This window comes from Homalodisca vitripennis, chromosome 4 (genome assembly GCF_021130785.1).
Source record: "Homalodisca vitripennis isolate AUS2020 chromosome 4, UT_GWSS_2.1, whole genome shotgun sequence".
NCBI classification, from domain to species: domain Eukaryota; kingdom Metazoa; phylum Arthropoda; class Insecta; order Hemiptera; family Cicadellidae; genus Homalodisca; species Homalodisca vitripennis.
Genome location: NC_060210.1, coordinates 90,771,420 through 90,789,674, shown reverse-complemented (window position 1 = coordinate 90,789,674; position 18,255 = coordinate 90,771,420). Strand labels below are relative to the sequence as shown.

The 18,255-nt window shown below is 32.7% G+C and overlaps 1 protein-coding gene across 1 annotated transcript; it reads right to left on the bottom strand.

Annotated features, from left to right (window-relative positions):
- Positions 1 to 7,106: 7,106 nt before the first annotated feature.
- LOC124359757 (ubiquitin-like domain-containing CTD phosphatase 1) lies at positions 7,107 to 14,796 on the bottom strand. The gene is given in 5 exon segments (XM_046812763.1): positions 7,107 to 7,603; positions 7,605 to 7,667; positions 8,945 to 9,103; positions 11,225 to 11,371; positions 14,550 to 14,796. Coding segments are annotated over 5 exon segments (978 nt in total). The 5' UTR covers positions 14,772 to 14,796; the 3' UTR covers positions 7,107 to 7,216.
- Positions 14,797 to 18,255: the final 3,459 nt, after the last annotated feature.

The window sequence follows — 18,255 nt, the reverse complement described above, 5'->3', positions numbered from 1 at the left end:
TTGTCCGAAGGTAATGGAACTATTTACTTATACCACCAGCTCCCTGCTATATTAGTGACAGATTGTTGATTAAATTGTTCAAAGGTTAAATTTAAAAAATATTATCATAACATGTGTTAAAAGTATGGAAATATTATGTAGATCAACATCATTTATAGCGTTCCTGGCTAATCCATATACAAATTCATTATAGTAGATACTAAAGTGTCCTGAGATCCTATGTATTACATTTTTTTAATTTTTTTCATTATTACACTAAGTATTCCATACAGCAAAACGTATCTATTGCATATGAATTTATGTCCACCAGGGATATCCACGATATACTGTGGTATTTACAGGATATATAAGGTATATTCAAATGTCCGATCCTGTATGGCCAGTGTATATCCCCCATGTATATCCTGTGTCTTTTCTGTGAATATCCTAAGTACATTCGATAAATCCACCAATGTACACTGGTAATACATTAGATCATCCATGGATATTTTAAATTTCCACCAGATGTACATAGTATATTCACTGGCTCTTGTATGAATATTTAGAATATCCACCAGATACCCATTCAATGCATATTTATACATCCTTTTATATACACTAGATATTTCGTGTACACCACTTAGAGTTTCCATAAATATACATGAGATATATAGTTACTGAATATAATTAATATCCACCATTTATAAATGTAATACTGAAATATCCACCAAATATACTTGCCATCCACTGTATCCGCTGATGTATTAATCTTCAACAGAAGTACACTATACTTACCCAGATATAAGATTCTTCATATAGGTACACTAAAACCATCTACCATTTATACACTTTCTAGAAACAGGTTTCCACAATAGTGTGGTATACAAGATACTCAGCAAAGTAACATTCCATAAAAGCTGTATAGCTTAATCGTATGTAGCATAAAAATATATTATAAATATTTGAATAATGTCCCAACGAAGCAAAAGTGTTTATTAATATATTGATATTCTTAAATATGTATAAGAATTTTCATAGGTAGTTAATCCCCTCATAAATTGTTGAACTTTTGAACCAAAATAGAGAAATATTAGTTAATTTTTGTTAACACACATACGCACGCTCTGTCCCCCCTCTCTCTCTCTCTCCTTTCTAAGAGTGCAACACGAATAACAAGCTATTGTTGCATAATGAACTTTCTGCTCAACATTCTCAGCAGCCAAAAGATGTAGTATGTTAATTCGGAATAACCATTACATTCACATTGTTAATAAGGACATTCGGTAAGAGAACCCGTTTCTATGACACGAATAACTATTTTCTCTTCCACACACAAATACGGAAAATTGTGGCTGAAAGTAATAAAATATTATTTGTAAATGGTGTGAGAAGTTTTTCTTCAGCTAACCTATATTATGGAAGTGCGCTATACAAATCTTTGGTTAGATAGCTTAATCTAAACAAAGAACTGACAACTCATTCCGCATCCCAGTAATTACCCCATGTACTATGTAACAAAACAATTTTTTGTAAATACATTTTTTGATGGTTTATGTATAATGTTTTTATACCATAATTATATCCACATTTTCCTGAAAAGTGTATTACAGATTTAGGTTTATAGTAATAATCTGTTTTGTACAAAATGTTAAAAATACTGGTACAAAACACTAAAAAATGGCTATTGTAAAACAACAAGGAGCGACAGTAACCTCTCACTAGCACGGCTAGGTGGATAGTCACTGAATAGGACTGGGTAAAATACCACGCAACGGTTTTGGAAGGTTACGGTTACACGACGTTTTCGGGTTGCAACCGTTGTCCATTGATGCAGTTGCGTGCTTAACGGTACTGCCGATTCAAGGGTGTCTTTGGAGGTTCATAGATGTTCCAGTTTTGAATGTTAACTTCCACATGTGATATCTTTAAACCAACTTATTTTTATTTATTTCGTTCAACACTAATTCTTTGTATTTCAAAGGAACATGCTACATACATGCATGCAGTCTTACTATAATCAAACACATCTTAGTGCCGTTTGTTTTACATAAACTTCCCACTCTTAAATTTATATACAGCAGGTATTTGTTACAGCAAATGTTATATCAACATTTTCAGGGTGTGATGCAGCTACTCGGAACCTCATAAATGTACCCATGAAGTCAAATCTTTATTCAAATGAAGTTGAACAAAATTAATATTGAATGAAGTCCAAGCACTAGGTACTGTAACATCATATTTTAGAGAATGAAAAAAAGGAAATACAAACAAAGGCATGGGCGAATTAAAATGTTGTGATTAGGGAAGTGAATATCCCCTGAGAGAGGATATAATACCACTTCAAAAATTCATGAAAAATAACTACTCACTCCTCACAAAAAATTCACAATGCCTCCTCTTTTCCACTCTTTGTCTTACTTTCTTCCTTATACATAAAACTAAAGACAATATTGTAATGGCAAAAAAATTTTAACAGTCATAATGTGTTACATTCTCTTCCACTACTAAATAGCATATACAGGGCCGTTCCACTATTCACCACTGTAGTTGATCCAATTTCACTTTATCTTCTAAATGTTCTACTACAAACTTTTTATTGATGGTTGATATGATTTAGAAACATATCATTCTATACTCATCGTTAGCTGTAAATGTGTTGCCGTTGAATTTTCTATAGACTCTTGCAATTAAAGCTGACACAATGTTGCCATTTTACAAATTTGTAAATCACATTATATTTTTGTTACATTGTTATAAATACTTCTGTTATTGTGGTGTAGTGAATAAATTTTTAAATATTAGTCATCCATTCATTGACATCATGGATATTTAGATTTAAAAAAATATCAACTGTAGAAAACCACAGATGGAAAAAATTGCTAAATAGTATCATTGTAGTGCCTTGCTGCTTACTAGTAGACACTAATTTTCGATGCCGCATAAAAATTCAGGAAGTGTACAACCTAGATTTTAAACGAAGGGTATGTGGAAAATGTCGGAAAACTATTCTGCTTCCTCATTCATGGACGTTTCAAGTGTCTGCATTCACATGATACTTAAATTACGGATTGTATTCATTAAAATTTCATAGAGCAGAGGGATTTTTAAAAATAGGTTTGTAATTTGGATAAGTGGTTGATGAATAAGTTTTTCAGCTCATCTTATAGCTAAGAAAAAAATGTGGTGATCAAGACAACTGATATTTTCCCATAGTGGACAGGAAGGAAGGTCCGATTTTGTTCCTTAAAAGTAAAAAGTTCTTGATCCGTTTCTATCTTGTGAATGATCTTTCACCAGTACATGTCAATTATAATAATCGTTTACTAAAAAAGTAATTAAAAACTTGGAGAGGGGGATCATTTACCTTGGCCCCCTCACTGGCTACGTCCTTTTGCTTATAGGACCTTGTTAAATTGTTACACCTAGACATTGTACTCAGGTTGCTGTTGACATCACTGTTAGATCTGTGTCATTTTGCTCTTTTAGCAGCCATAAGTTCTCTTCAACAATTTTAAAACCAGGGTACTTTTAGAGCAGTTGAAAAAAGATTTATGTTTTATGAAGAAAAATATGTTTTTTTAAGAAAATATAAATTTATCATAATTTAAAATATTATCTAGACTATTGCCTTTTATTGTATTAGTTACACAAGAGATAGCTCATCCAATGCTGTAAATTGAGGCAAAGCAAAAGTGATGACTGCCATGTGTGAAGTGAGAGGTCAAGTAGCAAATATTTTAATGGTAATAATTAAAATTACGCGAAACAGCCCTAGCATCGGCCTAAGGTCAACGATACTAAATACTAGTCACCAATTTCAATGCTGCATAAATATTCATCTGTCTTTAAACCTAGATTAAAGAATGGGTAAGTAGAAAATGTCAATGAACTTTTCTGCTATGCTGTGCTGTAAGACTTGCACAGCTAGTCCACTACTTCATCCTAAAGGTTGTTCTGAGACATACTATACCACAGGCAACTTCTAGGTATTGGCACTCAATCTAATGCTGCAGTATTGACATTGCTTTTTATAATTGACATGTTTGCATTCAGAATGTAAAGTTTTTATCAGATATTGTTTAGTTACTGCAATGTGAAAAAATGTAAGAAGTAATGTTTTATGGATTTTTAAATTTTATATTTGTTTATAAAATACCAACACATTAAAAAGTAATGACTAGTATTTTTTTCTTCGCCATTAGTATCCCCTTTATTGAAGTTTAATTGAGCTTTAAGAAGTGCTTTTTATTTCCTTCAGCATTAGGTACAAACAAACAAGGTTTTTAGAAACAATTACAAATTTTTGTGAACGGTTAATCCATTTGAAAAATTCTTAAGCATCATTTAGATTTTTCAAGAACTAACTTGAAATACATTTGTTGCCATATTATATTTGGAATGTTTTTGAATGGGTGAAATGTAGAATAATAATTTGTAAAATATTATTACTTCTATTATCTTATTTGTAAGTATTATAATGAAATATTGAAGTTAATCCTTTTTTTAATACTGTCTGGTTTATAATTCAATTTTTTGTGACCCAGGTTTAGGCCATGCTTTGAAACTTCTCTGTCAGGTTTATTTTTGAAATAACACAAAATTATTAATAATTATTTTATTGATAATTTGATACAATGGGAATGGTGTTCTGCTGAGTGTTCAGCGAAGCCTCTCCCACCAGTCCTGATGGACTAAATCTGATTTCTGTTTGTACACGTAACTGTCAATCAAATAGATGTAGAAGGCTAAAATGTATGGTGAAATTCTACATTGTTATTGAAGTTCATTGAGAGACTCAATTCAGTTCTGTCTTATATTGTTCTTGTGCGTAACCATGTTGAGAAAAAACACATGAAACAGAAAAATTATTGAACATAGTATATTATGAGGTTAATCAGAAGACATATTCCAGTAACGTATTAAGTTTGGTTACTTTATAGGGTTGGTTGATTTAAAAAAAAGCTTGGGCATTTTATTTTAACCTGCAATGTGATTTTCGTTATAAGATAAACGGAAAATGGTTTTTCCTGTATTATTGACTATGATTAGCATGTATCTCTTGCATGGTAGTTCAAAAGTTTGAATTAACTCACTTTCTTGTCTGTCTGTCAACACGTTAACTGTTACCATGCATTATGTCCCCTAGATGTTCCGTATTTCCAACTTTACTTGTGACTTCATTGTTGCTAATATAACTTTATATTGGTATTTCAATTATTTTTAAACATTGTGTTCCAATTAAGGGGAAGGTGAAGTTGTTATGGACTGGCACATTTTTCATTCGTTTGTAATTTTCTGGAAAATAAAGACGCTGGCCTAATTGGACCGCTGTGACCTACATGACCTCTACTGTTGCTAAGGTTGGCAATCGTGTGAGAATCACCTAACAGCTCCGTACTCCTCTCTCTTTTGTCCCCCTGTTGTCACTTGACACTTTCGTTCATCCATTTACTAATTCCAGAGCATACAAATGGCTTGAAGACCAATGTGGAAGGAGTGTATGAGCCATCTCAGACTTTAGATATGATTACAGACTATTTTCCAGCAGCCATAGAAAAATGCACTCAGTTCAATCTAAAAAATAGAGGACATGGCCATTATAAGCTGTATTTAATGTGACGTTTAAGCCAATTTCCAACAATATGGGAGGAAATAATAATTCTTCGGCATCATTTACATTACTGTGATGCACTGTTATTGAATAAACTAATTTCCCTTTAACCATTTTGTTCTTATTTACTAATTGAAATCTATTATTTCAGTGTATCAACAATTTGACTATCATGCAGCTCAATGTCTAATAATGTGAGTGTCATCACAAACCTCTGGGCTCCTCGGTAGCAAATGTGTTATATACCAATACTACTCTGGATATAGTATACAATGTTAGCACTTTGGCTACTAAGCCTCTCATCGTCTGATAATGTGAGTGTCATCACAAACCTCTGGGCTCCTCGGTAGCAAATGTGTTATATACCAATACTACTCTGGATATAGTGTACAATGTTAGCACTTTGGCTACTAAGCCTCTCATCGTCTGATAATGTGTGTCACCACACATCACTACTGTGTCCCTCGGTAGCGTACATGTTATAAACAAATCAAATACTACCCGCGTTGAGATTTATTCCTCTAGTAAAAGCTTAAACATCCTTGTTCTACCCCCTGTGGTACCGTCTTCTAATAGACTAATCCACTTCTTGATATTTTAAAAACATGAATTTTGGTACCAATTTAGATTATACTATGTGGTTGCCAGAAAACATTTGAATAATGGTAAGTTTTTAATTTTAAACTTCTCTTAACAATTCAGGATGGTAGACCAGTCCATTCTTCTCCCAAGCTTGTTACTCAGCAAACTAGAGATCACAGCTAAAATCTGACTTAAGAATTGTCAGAAAACAATATTTGTATTGTGGTTCAGTTGACATGGCAGGAATTAATTGAAATAGTAGTAAGGGCCTTTTATCAATTTCTGATTTTGCCAGATGCATTGTTGTGATTTAGTTATTAAATAAGTGTAACGTTTCTGAGAATGATACTGATTGTGATATGGACTCAATTTAACAACCACATCATGACGTGACGAACCAGGAGATTCTGGTGGTAGTTTGGTAAATGAAGAAACATTGAAGTTGATCATGTAGGGCGAGGAACACGCTACATTTGTGCTGACTGTAGAGCACCTCCGTGCTGAACAAATAAACCCAACAGTAGCGTAAACAGCACCGTTGAAAACTTGCCAATTAAAGGATTAAATGCAGATAGATAAGTAATTACGGTATTCTTTTAACTCCCTAGCAAATCTCATCTATGAATTTAACTAATCGTATCATATTCAACTAACCTCTTACCCCAAAATTTGCTAAGACTCATCTCTGGGAACTAAAGGACCTATGCCCCAGTGAGCTGAAGGCAAGTCCTTTTTATATATCTTCTAGTTCAATCTAAAAATTTGTTCAGCCTCCATGCAAAAATGGGCTAACCATGCTGTCTAACTTACAAACACTCAACTACACCGTCCAGTTGACAAGGAATAACATACTAACAGTGACAATCCATCTTCCACCATCCCCAAAATAGGGTTAGACCCAGGAAACATTAGTAGATCATAAATAACCATTACATAACAGAAATTTCATATTTTATAAAATAACATTAATCTTGTACAAAAAATATTTTTTTTAAAGATAATATGATCAATAAATAGATTTTTAAAGCTCCCTAGGGTATAACACTATGGATTAGCACCATCAAGAGATCCACTGTCACTACCACTGTTGTCTGTCATTCCACTTCCTTCTGAACTATCCACATTCTCACTATCAAAGTCCATTGAGCTGCTACCTTCGAGACCAGACCCCGTTGTTGAATCCGGAAGCACAAACTCATTTCCTGAACGTTTCTTCTTCTTCTTTTTCTCTTTGCGCTTCTTAGTAACCAACTTTTCCCAGTTCCTATGGTTGACTGAACATAAGTCTTCAAGATGTGCGATCTCTTTCAAGTACTTTGCGAGCTTTAGAAGTTCCTTATCACTTGTGCGATTGATGTGGGCTTGGCGGAATGCACGGATACGGAGGCCATTATTGGGATTCATCAGGAAGTTGCGCCGTATGTCATCAAAACATAATGGTGTTAGCAGGCGTGTATTGTGGGAACTTGCCCCATATCACCCCAAGTGGCTTCACCTGAACAAAGATAGCATACTTTTATTATAATGAATTGAATAGATGTTCTAAATATATCAGCAGAAGAATTTCATTGTTTATAAAGAAACTAGACATAAGACCAGGGTGTAATATAGGTATATTTTCATTACAAATTACATCTTACTGCAATGTCTGATTAATTTCTTATCTTAATTAGTTATAATAATTACCATCCTCAAATATTTATTATAAATTTATTTTGATCTAGTTACTTTTCTACACACGCATGCGTGTGTGTACACACACACCCTCATTGCATATACTAACAATATTTTAGTCAAATAATTTAATCAAGTTAATAATTCTAATTAGCCTTTTAATATTTCATCATTTATATACATTTCATTTCATCTACTCTGGAAAAACATTTATGTTCTTATTAAATTAATATTACTACATTCAAAACGATTTCCCTTTCCTGCAACCAATTACAGTAGCCTATTATGCTGAGAGTCCAGAAGCAACAAGTGATACATCAGCCAGTGCCTACTTCTCATTAAATCGTTGAGACAATTGCTACTGTTTCCTACAACTTACTACAGACCAACAACTCCCCTCCTGAGTTCCAGCTCAGCAACCCTGGAAATTGTTTTGGCAACTTTTTATACGTATTATCCCGTGAAAGTTTCCCATCTAACAGTGTGTTACATTTGGGTAGTCAGGCTAAAATTTTAATTTGAAATGCATCAGTTTTAAGATTTCCTTTTTTCTTCAAGACATCCCTGTGGCAGAAAACTTACTGAGAAAGACTTTCCAATAATTAACACAATTTTTAATTCAGAAACTCAGTAGAATATTTTAAATTCAATTTTTATCTACAAGAATGTTGATCCTATTATGATTTAAATTTTTAGAATATTTTATTATTACATTTATACACTGATGTTCAATAATTGGATATAAATCATATGTGCGTGCTAGTGATCGAACTTTGCTCTCATTCAATAACTGTCCCATGCCAATACAATCAACCATCCCCCAAGATCCCATTTCTCTTGTTAAACTTATAAATGTAATTACCAAATTTAAATAAACTTTGGCCCCCCACATTTTTGGAATCCTCAATAATTGTAATCTGAAGTCTTCTTGCTTTCATACTTTGTAAATTTGAATTGATAAAATAGATCCTCTCATGTATTGTTTCTGTATCAAATCAAATAAGTGTTTTAAATGATCCACATAATTATAACTATGCTGTATGGAAAAATGTATATATCTCTTCTAAGAGTGTTTCTCATTACTCACAGACCAATTACCTGAACTACTCCATATTTTGGTGTATGAACTGAAATCATCGCTAAGTAGTCTAGGTAGAAAATTATTTTGTAAGCATTATTATTTGAGACTCCTAGTAGTTCCATTTTTCTCTCTATCCATTTCATGCTTGTAGCTGACCAAATTGCAATGTCATAATCCTGTAAAAGTAAATAACAAACATTAGTAAGTATTTATTATTGTACCCATAATTCATTGATAATTATAATATTAACTAGGCAGTTATTCTAAAACTTCTTTGGAAAATTTGATTTATAAATACACACACTAAATTCTTGTATTTCTTTGAATGGAGAAAGTACACTACTGTCAGAGTCTACTGAAAACTAGCTGGGCGCAATAATGAATATGCATTCATTTCCTCTTGATACTGTTTTCACTATCACTTCAATAGAGAGTATACTTTAGTCCTCAAAGAACACATACTGTAATATCAGTCAGGACAGCTGTGATACCATATTGCCTTACTTCTGGTTTGTTGGTTTTTAGCACACTATATAAGCAGATATGATTTAAGAAATCTAATTTCTGTCTGACTTTATGCACAATAACTGCCAAATGATTGTGCGTAGGGGGTCTCACTCTAGAGGGTGAAATCTAGAGGGAAATCTGGTGTGAAACAACCTCTACATTGGTAAATATCATTCAATTGAAGTCCCGATTTCTATCTGTCCAGATAGTCATCCTTATTACATTGGTCTTATGGGTCTTATGATGACAATGATAAAGCACAGAATATAAATGAAACATTCGAAAAACTAGTGGAAATTCGAGTTAACTGGTTTATAGCAGTTTAAAATCAAGCTAAAAACAATAAAACAAGCACCTGTTTGGTAGGTATTCTTTGAATTGTAATGTCATGTAGCATGTACATGTTTATAGCAAAGAGTAAATTATAATACTCAATAGTGAAAAATATTCCACCACATCAATAAATGCATGTATGTAATGCCGGTGGTATTGTCGATATTACCGGTATAGCTACCTCATAAAAACACCATGCTGTTACCGGGACTGAACATATAATTTTTAACCCTTTCCATGCCGTAGACGAATATATTAGAATGGTAGACTTTGACAGTTATATCCGATGTTATAGATTATATCTATTGGAGAGTTTTTAAGTTCACAAAAGGCCTTCGAAATGCCTGGTGCACGTGGTTGCTAAGGAAGTAATTATAAACAACCTTCACTCTGCGGAAGGGGGATGGGAGCGCCCTTGTCTAACTCGACCACCTGCTTGTCAGTTCTGCGTCTCCTACAGAGCCATAACCAAACAAATCCGTGGCGTGTATTACTGCTTTCTCAGTAGTCAGGAGTCTACTACGTATCTCGTTATTATTGTTCATTGCATCCTAGTGTTGTGATTAGTTTGAAATATTTATCTCGTTTATAGTAAAATGTAATTAAACTTTTCATTTGATTACATTTTACTATGAAATTGAAATTTATTTGAAATAAACAGTTTTGTAAATAGTTTATTTTTTATCAATAAATACGCTAATTTTAAGTAAAATGCTGTTTTATACTTTTTGCTTTTATAATTTAGTTATAATCAAAATAAGCTTTGAACTAAAAGAAAAATTTTTTTACTTGTCTTGGCGTTATAGGAAAGTTAATGGATTTATTAGTGGGGTGTGAAGGGTTAATGAAGGTTTTTAATAACATATGTTGTGTATTACAAGAACCTCACCCGAGTTGATAATTGACCAGTCATAGACCACTGGGGGGTAGTGTGTAAGGCTCATATATGTTGTATAGATACACTGCCACTAGAGATATTACCACCACCATGTTGAATTAGACTTGTACACTAGAAATATCAGGATAACTGGAAAAGTTACAAAAAAACCTCTGCTAGACGTCAAAGTAGAGTAAGATTATTAGTTCTCATTTGTAGGTTACAACAAATGCCATGCTCCCTCATATGGAAGATAAAGGCAGATGCCAGATTTAATTGTTTGACTTTCTTTTTGGGGACAGATGTCAACAGGTTAAAATCTGTCAATTAACATCACTAAACCAAAACCACATATAGTTATTGACAGTAACAATTTATCTACCATTAACTAATAAATAGCCACAAGCAAGATCCCTATAAGTTGGTCCTGCTCCTTGTAGAATATATTAAATCCATCTCATGTTTAAGTATGCTAATGTTGTATATAGTTTTTGTATAACTTCTTTAGAATTGCTTCAATTTTAATCGTCCTCTTTCTCAGTTTCCGTTGCTTCAGTATACATCTGACTTGTATACTTACTTTATATGCAGAAGTAAGAAACTCATGTAAGTATGGTCGCATCAGTTCATAGCCAGTCTCTGCCACAGAGCGGTGGTCGAACAGTGTGTAATCAATATCAAGAACAAGTAGTTTTTTACCAGGCCTTGGTTCGTTTAACAACTTTACCTGCAACAAATTTTGATTACATATATACAGAGTGTTCACAAAAGGGTGTTACAAACTTCTGTGGGTGATAGTAAACATAATTTCAAACATTTTTTTGTATAAACATCTAGGTCAAAAATATTTTGTTTAGCTACAAGCCGCCATTTTGTATTTGTTATAAAATATTAATATCTTTAGAACAAATACCAAACTTCGCACCAAGGTAATATATAAGATACACTTTTTTTGAAATAACGGTGTGATTTGCTTTCATATTAACAAAATGGCTCTTGTTGAAAATTTTTAAAGCCAAATAGAAAAAAATCACTATAGTTATAAAAAATGCACAAGATAAGCGAGCACGACCACTTATAGGTAAGCTTACACAAGCCAGGAGCAACAAACATGACACAGTTGAGAGGTATGAGCTATTTGTTGCTCCTGGCTTGTGCAATGTAGTGTTACAATCAGCTGATTAGAGCAGCTAATATTAAAAAAGCTGATTGTTGTGGCTCACAAACAGTGCCGTCAAAAATTCACAGTGAGTATTTCAGTATATAAAAAATGTTGCTGTTTTTAATTGATATAAAACGGATTTTGTTGAATATATGTTTAAAAAAGCTAAAAAGAAACATGACAAAAAGTCAGACATCACTTTTATCTATTAAAGACAAATTGGATTAGCACTACATGGACAAATTTAACAAAATATGCAAATAAACCATTCAAAAAACATACAAACAAAAACGTCTCTTATAAAACAACAAGTAACTTGAAGAATAAATTGAAAAATCCAAAAGATGATGAAGAAATTATTGTACAAAAAATACATTGGACAGACTAAAAGAAAAATTCATACAAGATATAAAGAACATTGCTCCCACATTAAATTAAACAGAAAAGAAAAATCAGCCGTTGCACACCACTACATTAATACTGGACACCACTATATCAAAAGTAAACCTAAAACTATTAAAACACGTTAACACACCTAGATATTTAAATGCATGGGAATCCTATTACATAAATCAAGCAAATACAGAAGATCAAGAAGATAGACCAATACAAAATTTAATATTACTTTCATGAAGATTACAAAAATAACATTCAAAATTTATATAGTATAATTCCAGTAATGATTTTATTTTATTTTACACACTATGCCACACAGGACAAATTAATATTAAAATCATATGTCTAACTATTATTAAAAACAAATTTACTTTTTGTATTTACTTTTCTGATGTATCTGACGAAGATAGCCTTGCTATCAAAGGGCCTCACAAAAATAAAAGTTTTAATTATTTGTTGGTGTGTTCTAAATGTAGTGATTAAGTTAATAGTAGCCAATACAAGCTCCATCTTCAACAGTGGGTATTGTTTAGTAGTTCTTGGTTTTTTAAAAGCCCCATTACCTCCCTTATTTATTATCAACCAATTTTCTTAAATTTGCTATTGTTGGATTTGTAATTAAATTGTTTAACTAAAATGTAAAACATGTTTCAACTTGACCTCTTTTTGATTGTCAATCAGAACACAAGGCATGAATTTGGTGAGACCCTTCTCACTCCTACAAGCTCCAGATAACACACTAATCTCTGACATTTGATCAATGATCTGTCGATGATCAGAAAACACAATTTCTTCAATTTTCGGAACATATTCAACTGTTCAGGTAGTTATAGACGTACGGATTGAGGCTTGTCATCAATGGACATGTCACCATTTTTAAACCGAGAAAAGTCTCATGTTTCGCGTAGCAGCATGTTTGTAGGTTGACAATTAAAGTATTAAGGCAGCATTTACAGAACAATGGAAGATTGATAAGTACATAAATGAGTGAATAACTAATAAATTAATATACATAGAAGAGTTCATTCATTTAAGTAGAAGGAAGTGTAGTGAGAAGCAAAGCAAAGTCAATGATATGTAAAATGTGCTAGACAGAACATATTCCATACATATAATGTGATATACAGAAAAATACCTAGGGTTATATATAACAAATTGACAGGTTAAGATTACTATCTAGACCTAATATGTTCAATATTGAACGTAGCTCTTGTATTGATAATGATTTAACTTCAGTACAACCAGACAGATGGTCTGCTGAAGTTTTTTATACAAGTGGTGTGTCGGACAATGGCACTGTAATATTGACCTTATCCACAAGATCAGCATGTAGAAACAACACTTTCCATAGAGCTAAAAATATAAGTAGGATTAATGGAACAGCTGACTACTGTCTATTGAGCTGTTGTCTCAGGGAAATTAATTGGTTAAATATTTATAATCGTAACAATGATTTAAACTGCAAGTTCAAATTAATCTTTGCATCATCTTGTTCCTCAAAATATTGAATAAGTCTGTCAACATGACCTTATGCTAAATAATGGCTTATTTGCTTTTGAACTTTAGTTTCCTCTTTTCCATTACACTTTCCTCCTAAGTGACAATGACCCTGGATGATTCCTCCCAACAGATATACTCTTAAAATAACTTTACTGGCTGCAGGTTGTTTGTTTTCTCAAGCAACAAATATACACATTCCTACACAGAACTTTACTGTACAATATTGTTGTTTATTATTCTATTTCTGATCATTTGTAATAAGTTATAATATTTATAAAGTGTATTAAATCACTTCAGATATTTCCGTGGTACTGAAAAAGTGACAACAATATTTTTAGTACATTTTGAATTTATTAAATGTAAATTTTTTATTGAAAAGCAGATGTACAGCCAAAATAATGAAAAACCTTTACTGTGTTTGGGAAGAAATAATGTTAGAAAGGGTTGACAGGGAACAATTGTGGTGGTTTGGATATATGTGAAGAGAATGGGCGAACATAGCTTGCCAAAGAAGATACATGAAAGGAGACTGAATACCAGTTGTTGGAATAAATGAAAAATAACTTTAGTAAAAGTTGAAGTTAGGGATACAGAGGGTCTTCAACTGTGCCACTTTGGGTGGCGAATAGAAGGTGTGGATAGAAGAGGGCAGCACTGGATAAGATGCTAAAAAAGATAGTTTGGGAAGGTACAAAGAGTTGGAAATTAATTTTTCCAGTAATGATCAAAATATTGATATACATTTTTGCTATCGATTATTTTTTTAAAGAGATAATTCAGAATGTTACATTACACATTTTATTTCAACACTTGTTTGGAACAAATAACCAAATGTAAGAAAGCTTACATCATATTCTCGAATTCTTTTGTCAACTTTGGCCAAATATACGTCTTTGCTCTCTATTGCAACCTCTTCCTCGTCTTCAATATCGAAGTCATCAAAAACTTCTGGGAGATCTTCTGGGGGAGTGCTGGCATCTGCAATATCTTCTTCCAGTGATCCCATCATCATTATTTTGAATCCTGGCTTAATTTTCAAGAGAGAAAGCTGACAATCATTTTCAGGCATTTTTCCTGAAAAAGACAATCAGTCTTGTGTTTATAAGCCAAATAACATAAACACGTTAATATGTATTTAAATAATTTATAACATAGCTCATCATACATTTATTTTCTTATTAAAATGGTTACTTCCCTTACTTACTATTATGGGATAGCCACACCACCAACCATCCTCCATGTTAATCTGGGCTTGCTCACATCTGATTTATGTCAACCAACAGACAAATTTAACCCACCATCTACCTTTCCAGTTTCTTAGAGATTTTCCTTCAGGCTTCCCAAGTGCAACTTTATCTTAAAATGAGTTTCGTTCCCTCACAGCCCATGGCAAGCATCTCTCACTCTCTTGATTTCAAGACGTATAGGAATATATCTTTTATTTCCCTAAGATTGCATCTAATCCTAAATTTTACTTCAATAATAGAGCACAATATGAAGAATAGAAAAGTTACATTTAATGTTCAATTGGATCTCATAGATTGGTCAATTTTAAGAAAATATTTATAGAATTCAGAATATTTAATATGTATTATTATACAAATTAGATAATAATGACTTCTAGTCTTGTTTAACAATGATTCTATTCAGAAGTCCTTTATATAATGTGGAAGAGAGCTTTTATCAAGAAGTTGGACTGAGTCTGATTTTTATGTATGAAGATAGCCGGTACTTTGGTATTGCCTGGAAGCCACTCTGTCTCTATCTACATTCATTATTATTCTATAGGTAAATACATACGTACATATTATATACAGATAAAGTTGACCTTTCCAACATAAGATCATGTTGGACGATCTGGCATGTGATTTGTGGTGAGGAAATTACAGATTGGAAGTGCCCTTGGCCATCAATGCGGGTTTGGGGGCCCCCACAATACTGGTGAAAAACTCACTTCATGTGAGTGCTCAAACACGTTAATCTTTTATTTCAATAGACGGTTTATCTAACCAAGGGTGACCAACTTACAGAGGATCGAGGTCCGAAAATGAAACCTAGAACTTGATTGTGCCAAACAGTAATACTTTAAATTTAAAACAGCAATAAGAGATTATGTCAAGTTATAAATAAAACTAAAAGTAGTGTATAATGTTTATTGATCAAAGTGTTCATTTTATACAATAAAGTAAAATACCCAGATAAAATATTTTTGCAATATATAGTTATATGTCAATGAGAATAAAAAATACATTATTTATCAGTGTGAATATTGTGTGTGATCAGCTGAATCCAACAAGGAACTAATAACCTCTAGTTGTGTTGTAGCCAACATCATGAGATGAAGAGAAAACACATCAGAAAGCTTGCTTTTTTTGTTTTTTATAAACTTCGTGGATGAGAATACACTTTCACATAAATAGGTACTTCCAAGCATTGATGTCATTTTTAGTCCATAATATCTCAATTTATAAATCTCTCTTGGGGAAGTATTTTAAAAAACATCATGAGCTCTTTCTTGCCTTGTCATTAGAAAGATGTCAGTTTACATAGCACATAATTCAAGTTGTAGTTCAAATGGTTGGTCTTCAAATTGTAGCTCGAAGAGGATTATTATAAAGCAGAAGACTACTTTTGGGATTTTCATTTTCGTTGAATCTTGTATTGAACTCATCAATTACTTTTTGGATTTGAGAACTGCAGTTTGACAAATTTATTTTTGAATTCGAATTGAAAACAGATAGGAAAGTGTATCATGTTCTTGTTTTCCAATGTTAGTTTGAACAATTTTAGCTTACTGCGAAACCCATTGATGATGATACTTAGCAAATTTGATATTGTTTGATTTTTTCTTGAAGACTTCAGTACAAAATGTTCAGACGTTCGGTCAAGCCAGTTAGAAAAACTAATTGAACAAAAGATTCTGGATATTCAAACTTCTTTCCAAGTACAGTGGTGTCAGATGGCACATATTTATTAAGGAATGCAGGGATATCTTTTTTTTATTGCAAGGAATCTTTTCATGCACTTTCCTGCACTCGACCACCTTACATGGTTGTATAATAGGAAGTCTCCATACTAAGCCCCTGTTTCTGGTAAAAATTGCTTAAGTTGTCTGTGTAAAAATGTTCGAATTCCACCTCATATTTATATTTTTAATTACAAGTTTAGAAACATTCCTGCTTGATGAATTTTTCACATAAAGCTTCCTGGTGAATAATACAGTGGATTGCCATACAATTTACTCCATTCTTCCTGCAATCTTAATAATCCAGACTTGTGGCCTGCCATTGCTGGTACCCTAGCTGTAAACAAAGTCTCCAGTAAGTAAGCCTCCTGCCATACTTTCATCCTAACAAAGTGACAAATATGAGCTTTTTTTAACCTGGCCAAGCAAAGCTGTTTCTACTTGCTCACCCATTTCTAAACATTCCTTCATTGTAGGGTTTGATACAAAAGTGCCAATGACTCAAATTTCTCAGATATTTTGAATCCTCTAAATCGGTTGCCATTTTGAATAGAACACTTATGAATTAAACTGCTATCAGTAAAAAGTTTCTCTGTCCTGGCCAGCTCAAGAGATACAACATAGGATACAAACAAACAATGAGTTTGGGAATCTAATAGTTTACTAAACATACCAATTTGCTGTTTCTTCTCCAAATCTGCAACGAAAGTACTCTGACTTTCATCTTTATATGATGTAGCATACTTATTTTCATACATTGTTGAGTAGTCTTCTCACATTATATGCCTTAGCACTGAAACAACTTGCATACACACCAAACACTACAGTTTTCCATTATTATTAAGAATCAAGTAATCACTTTCCAGACTTTCCTTGTAACTTCTGTTTTCACAATCAATTTTAAGTTTTACTGATTTTCTATTCATTTTTGTGCCAACATTTTATTGTTCAACTCATTGCCAATGCAATTACTATTAAATTCTCACACAAAATGTTCACAGATCATGTATTTACAGTAAAAGTTCAAATATTTTTGTAAAAAGATTAATGAGTTAAATTGTTGACTTAAAATCACTTTGAAAGGAACAATAATACTAAACAATCTAATAAGAACATAACTTACAAGCGACTACCACTGCCAGAGTCAGATATAAGACTGTCATAGTGTCGAGTTAGTGTGTGGGAGCTGTGATACACAATAGTATTCTGTCTGTTTGTGTGTGTGTGTGTTTGGTGGTGGGGAGGGAAAAGCGCTATATTGGTTGGCTCACAAAAATTACTCATCTCGGCCTTATTGAGTTGAACTGGTGAGATTAACATATTCTGAACGTTTGTTAAACCTCAAAATATGAGTAAATATTTAATTATGGAACAATAATAACTAGTATATTTGAAATAATTTATATTTATTAAATTACGCGATAAGATCGCTTCCACAGCCTACACAATACAATTCAAACAGCTTCTGATGTTCTCCCACTAGATGCTGAGACTATAGTTTTACACGTTCATAACAGCTTTTTTACATCAAATGTCTAAGTATAACAAGAAAGGTATGTAGGCTTTCCTATTTTGCACAAAAATAATT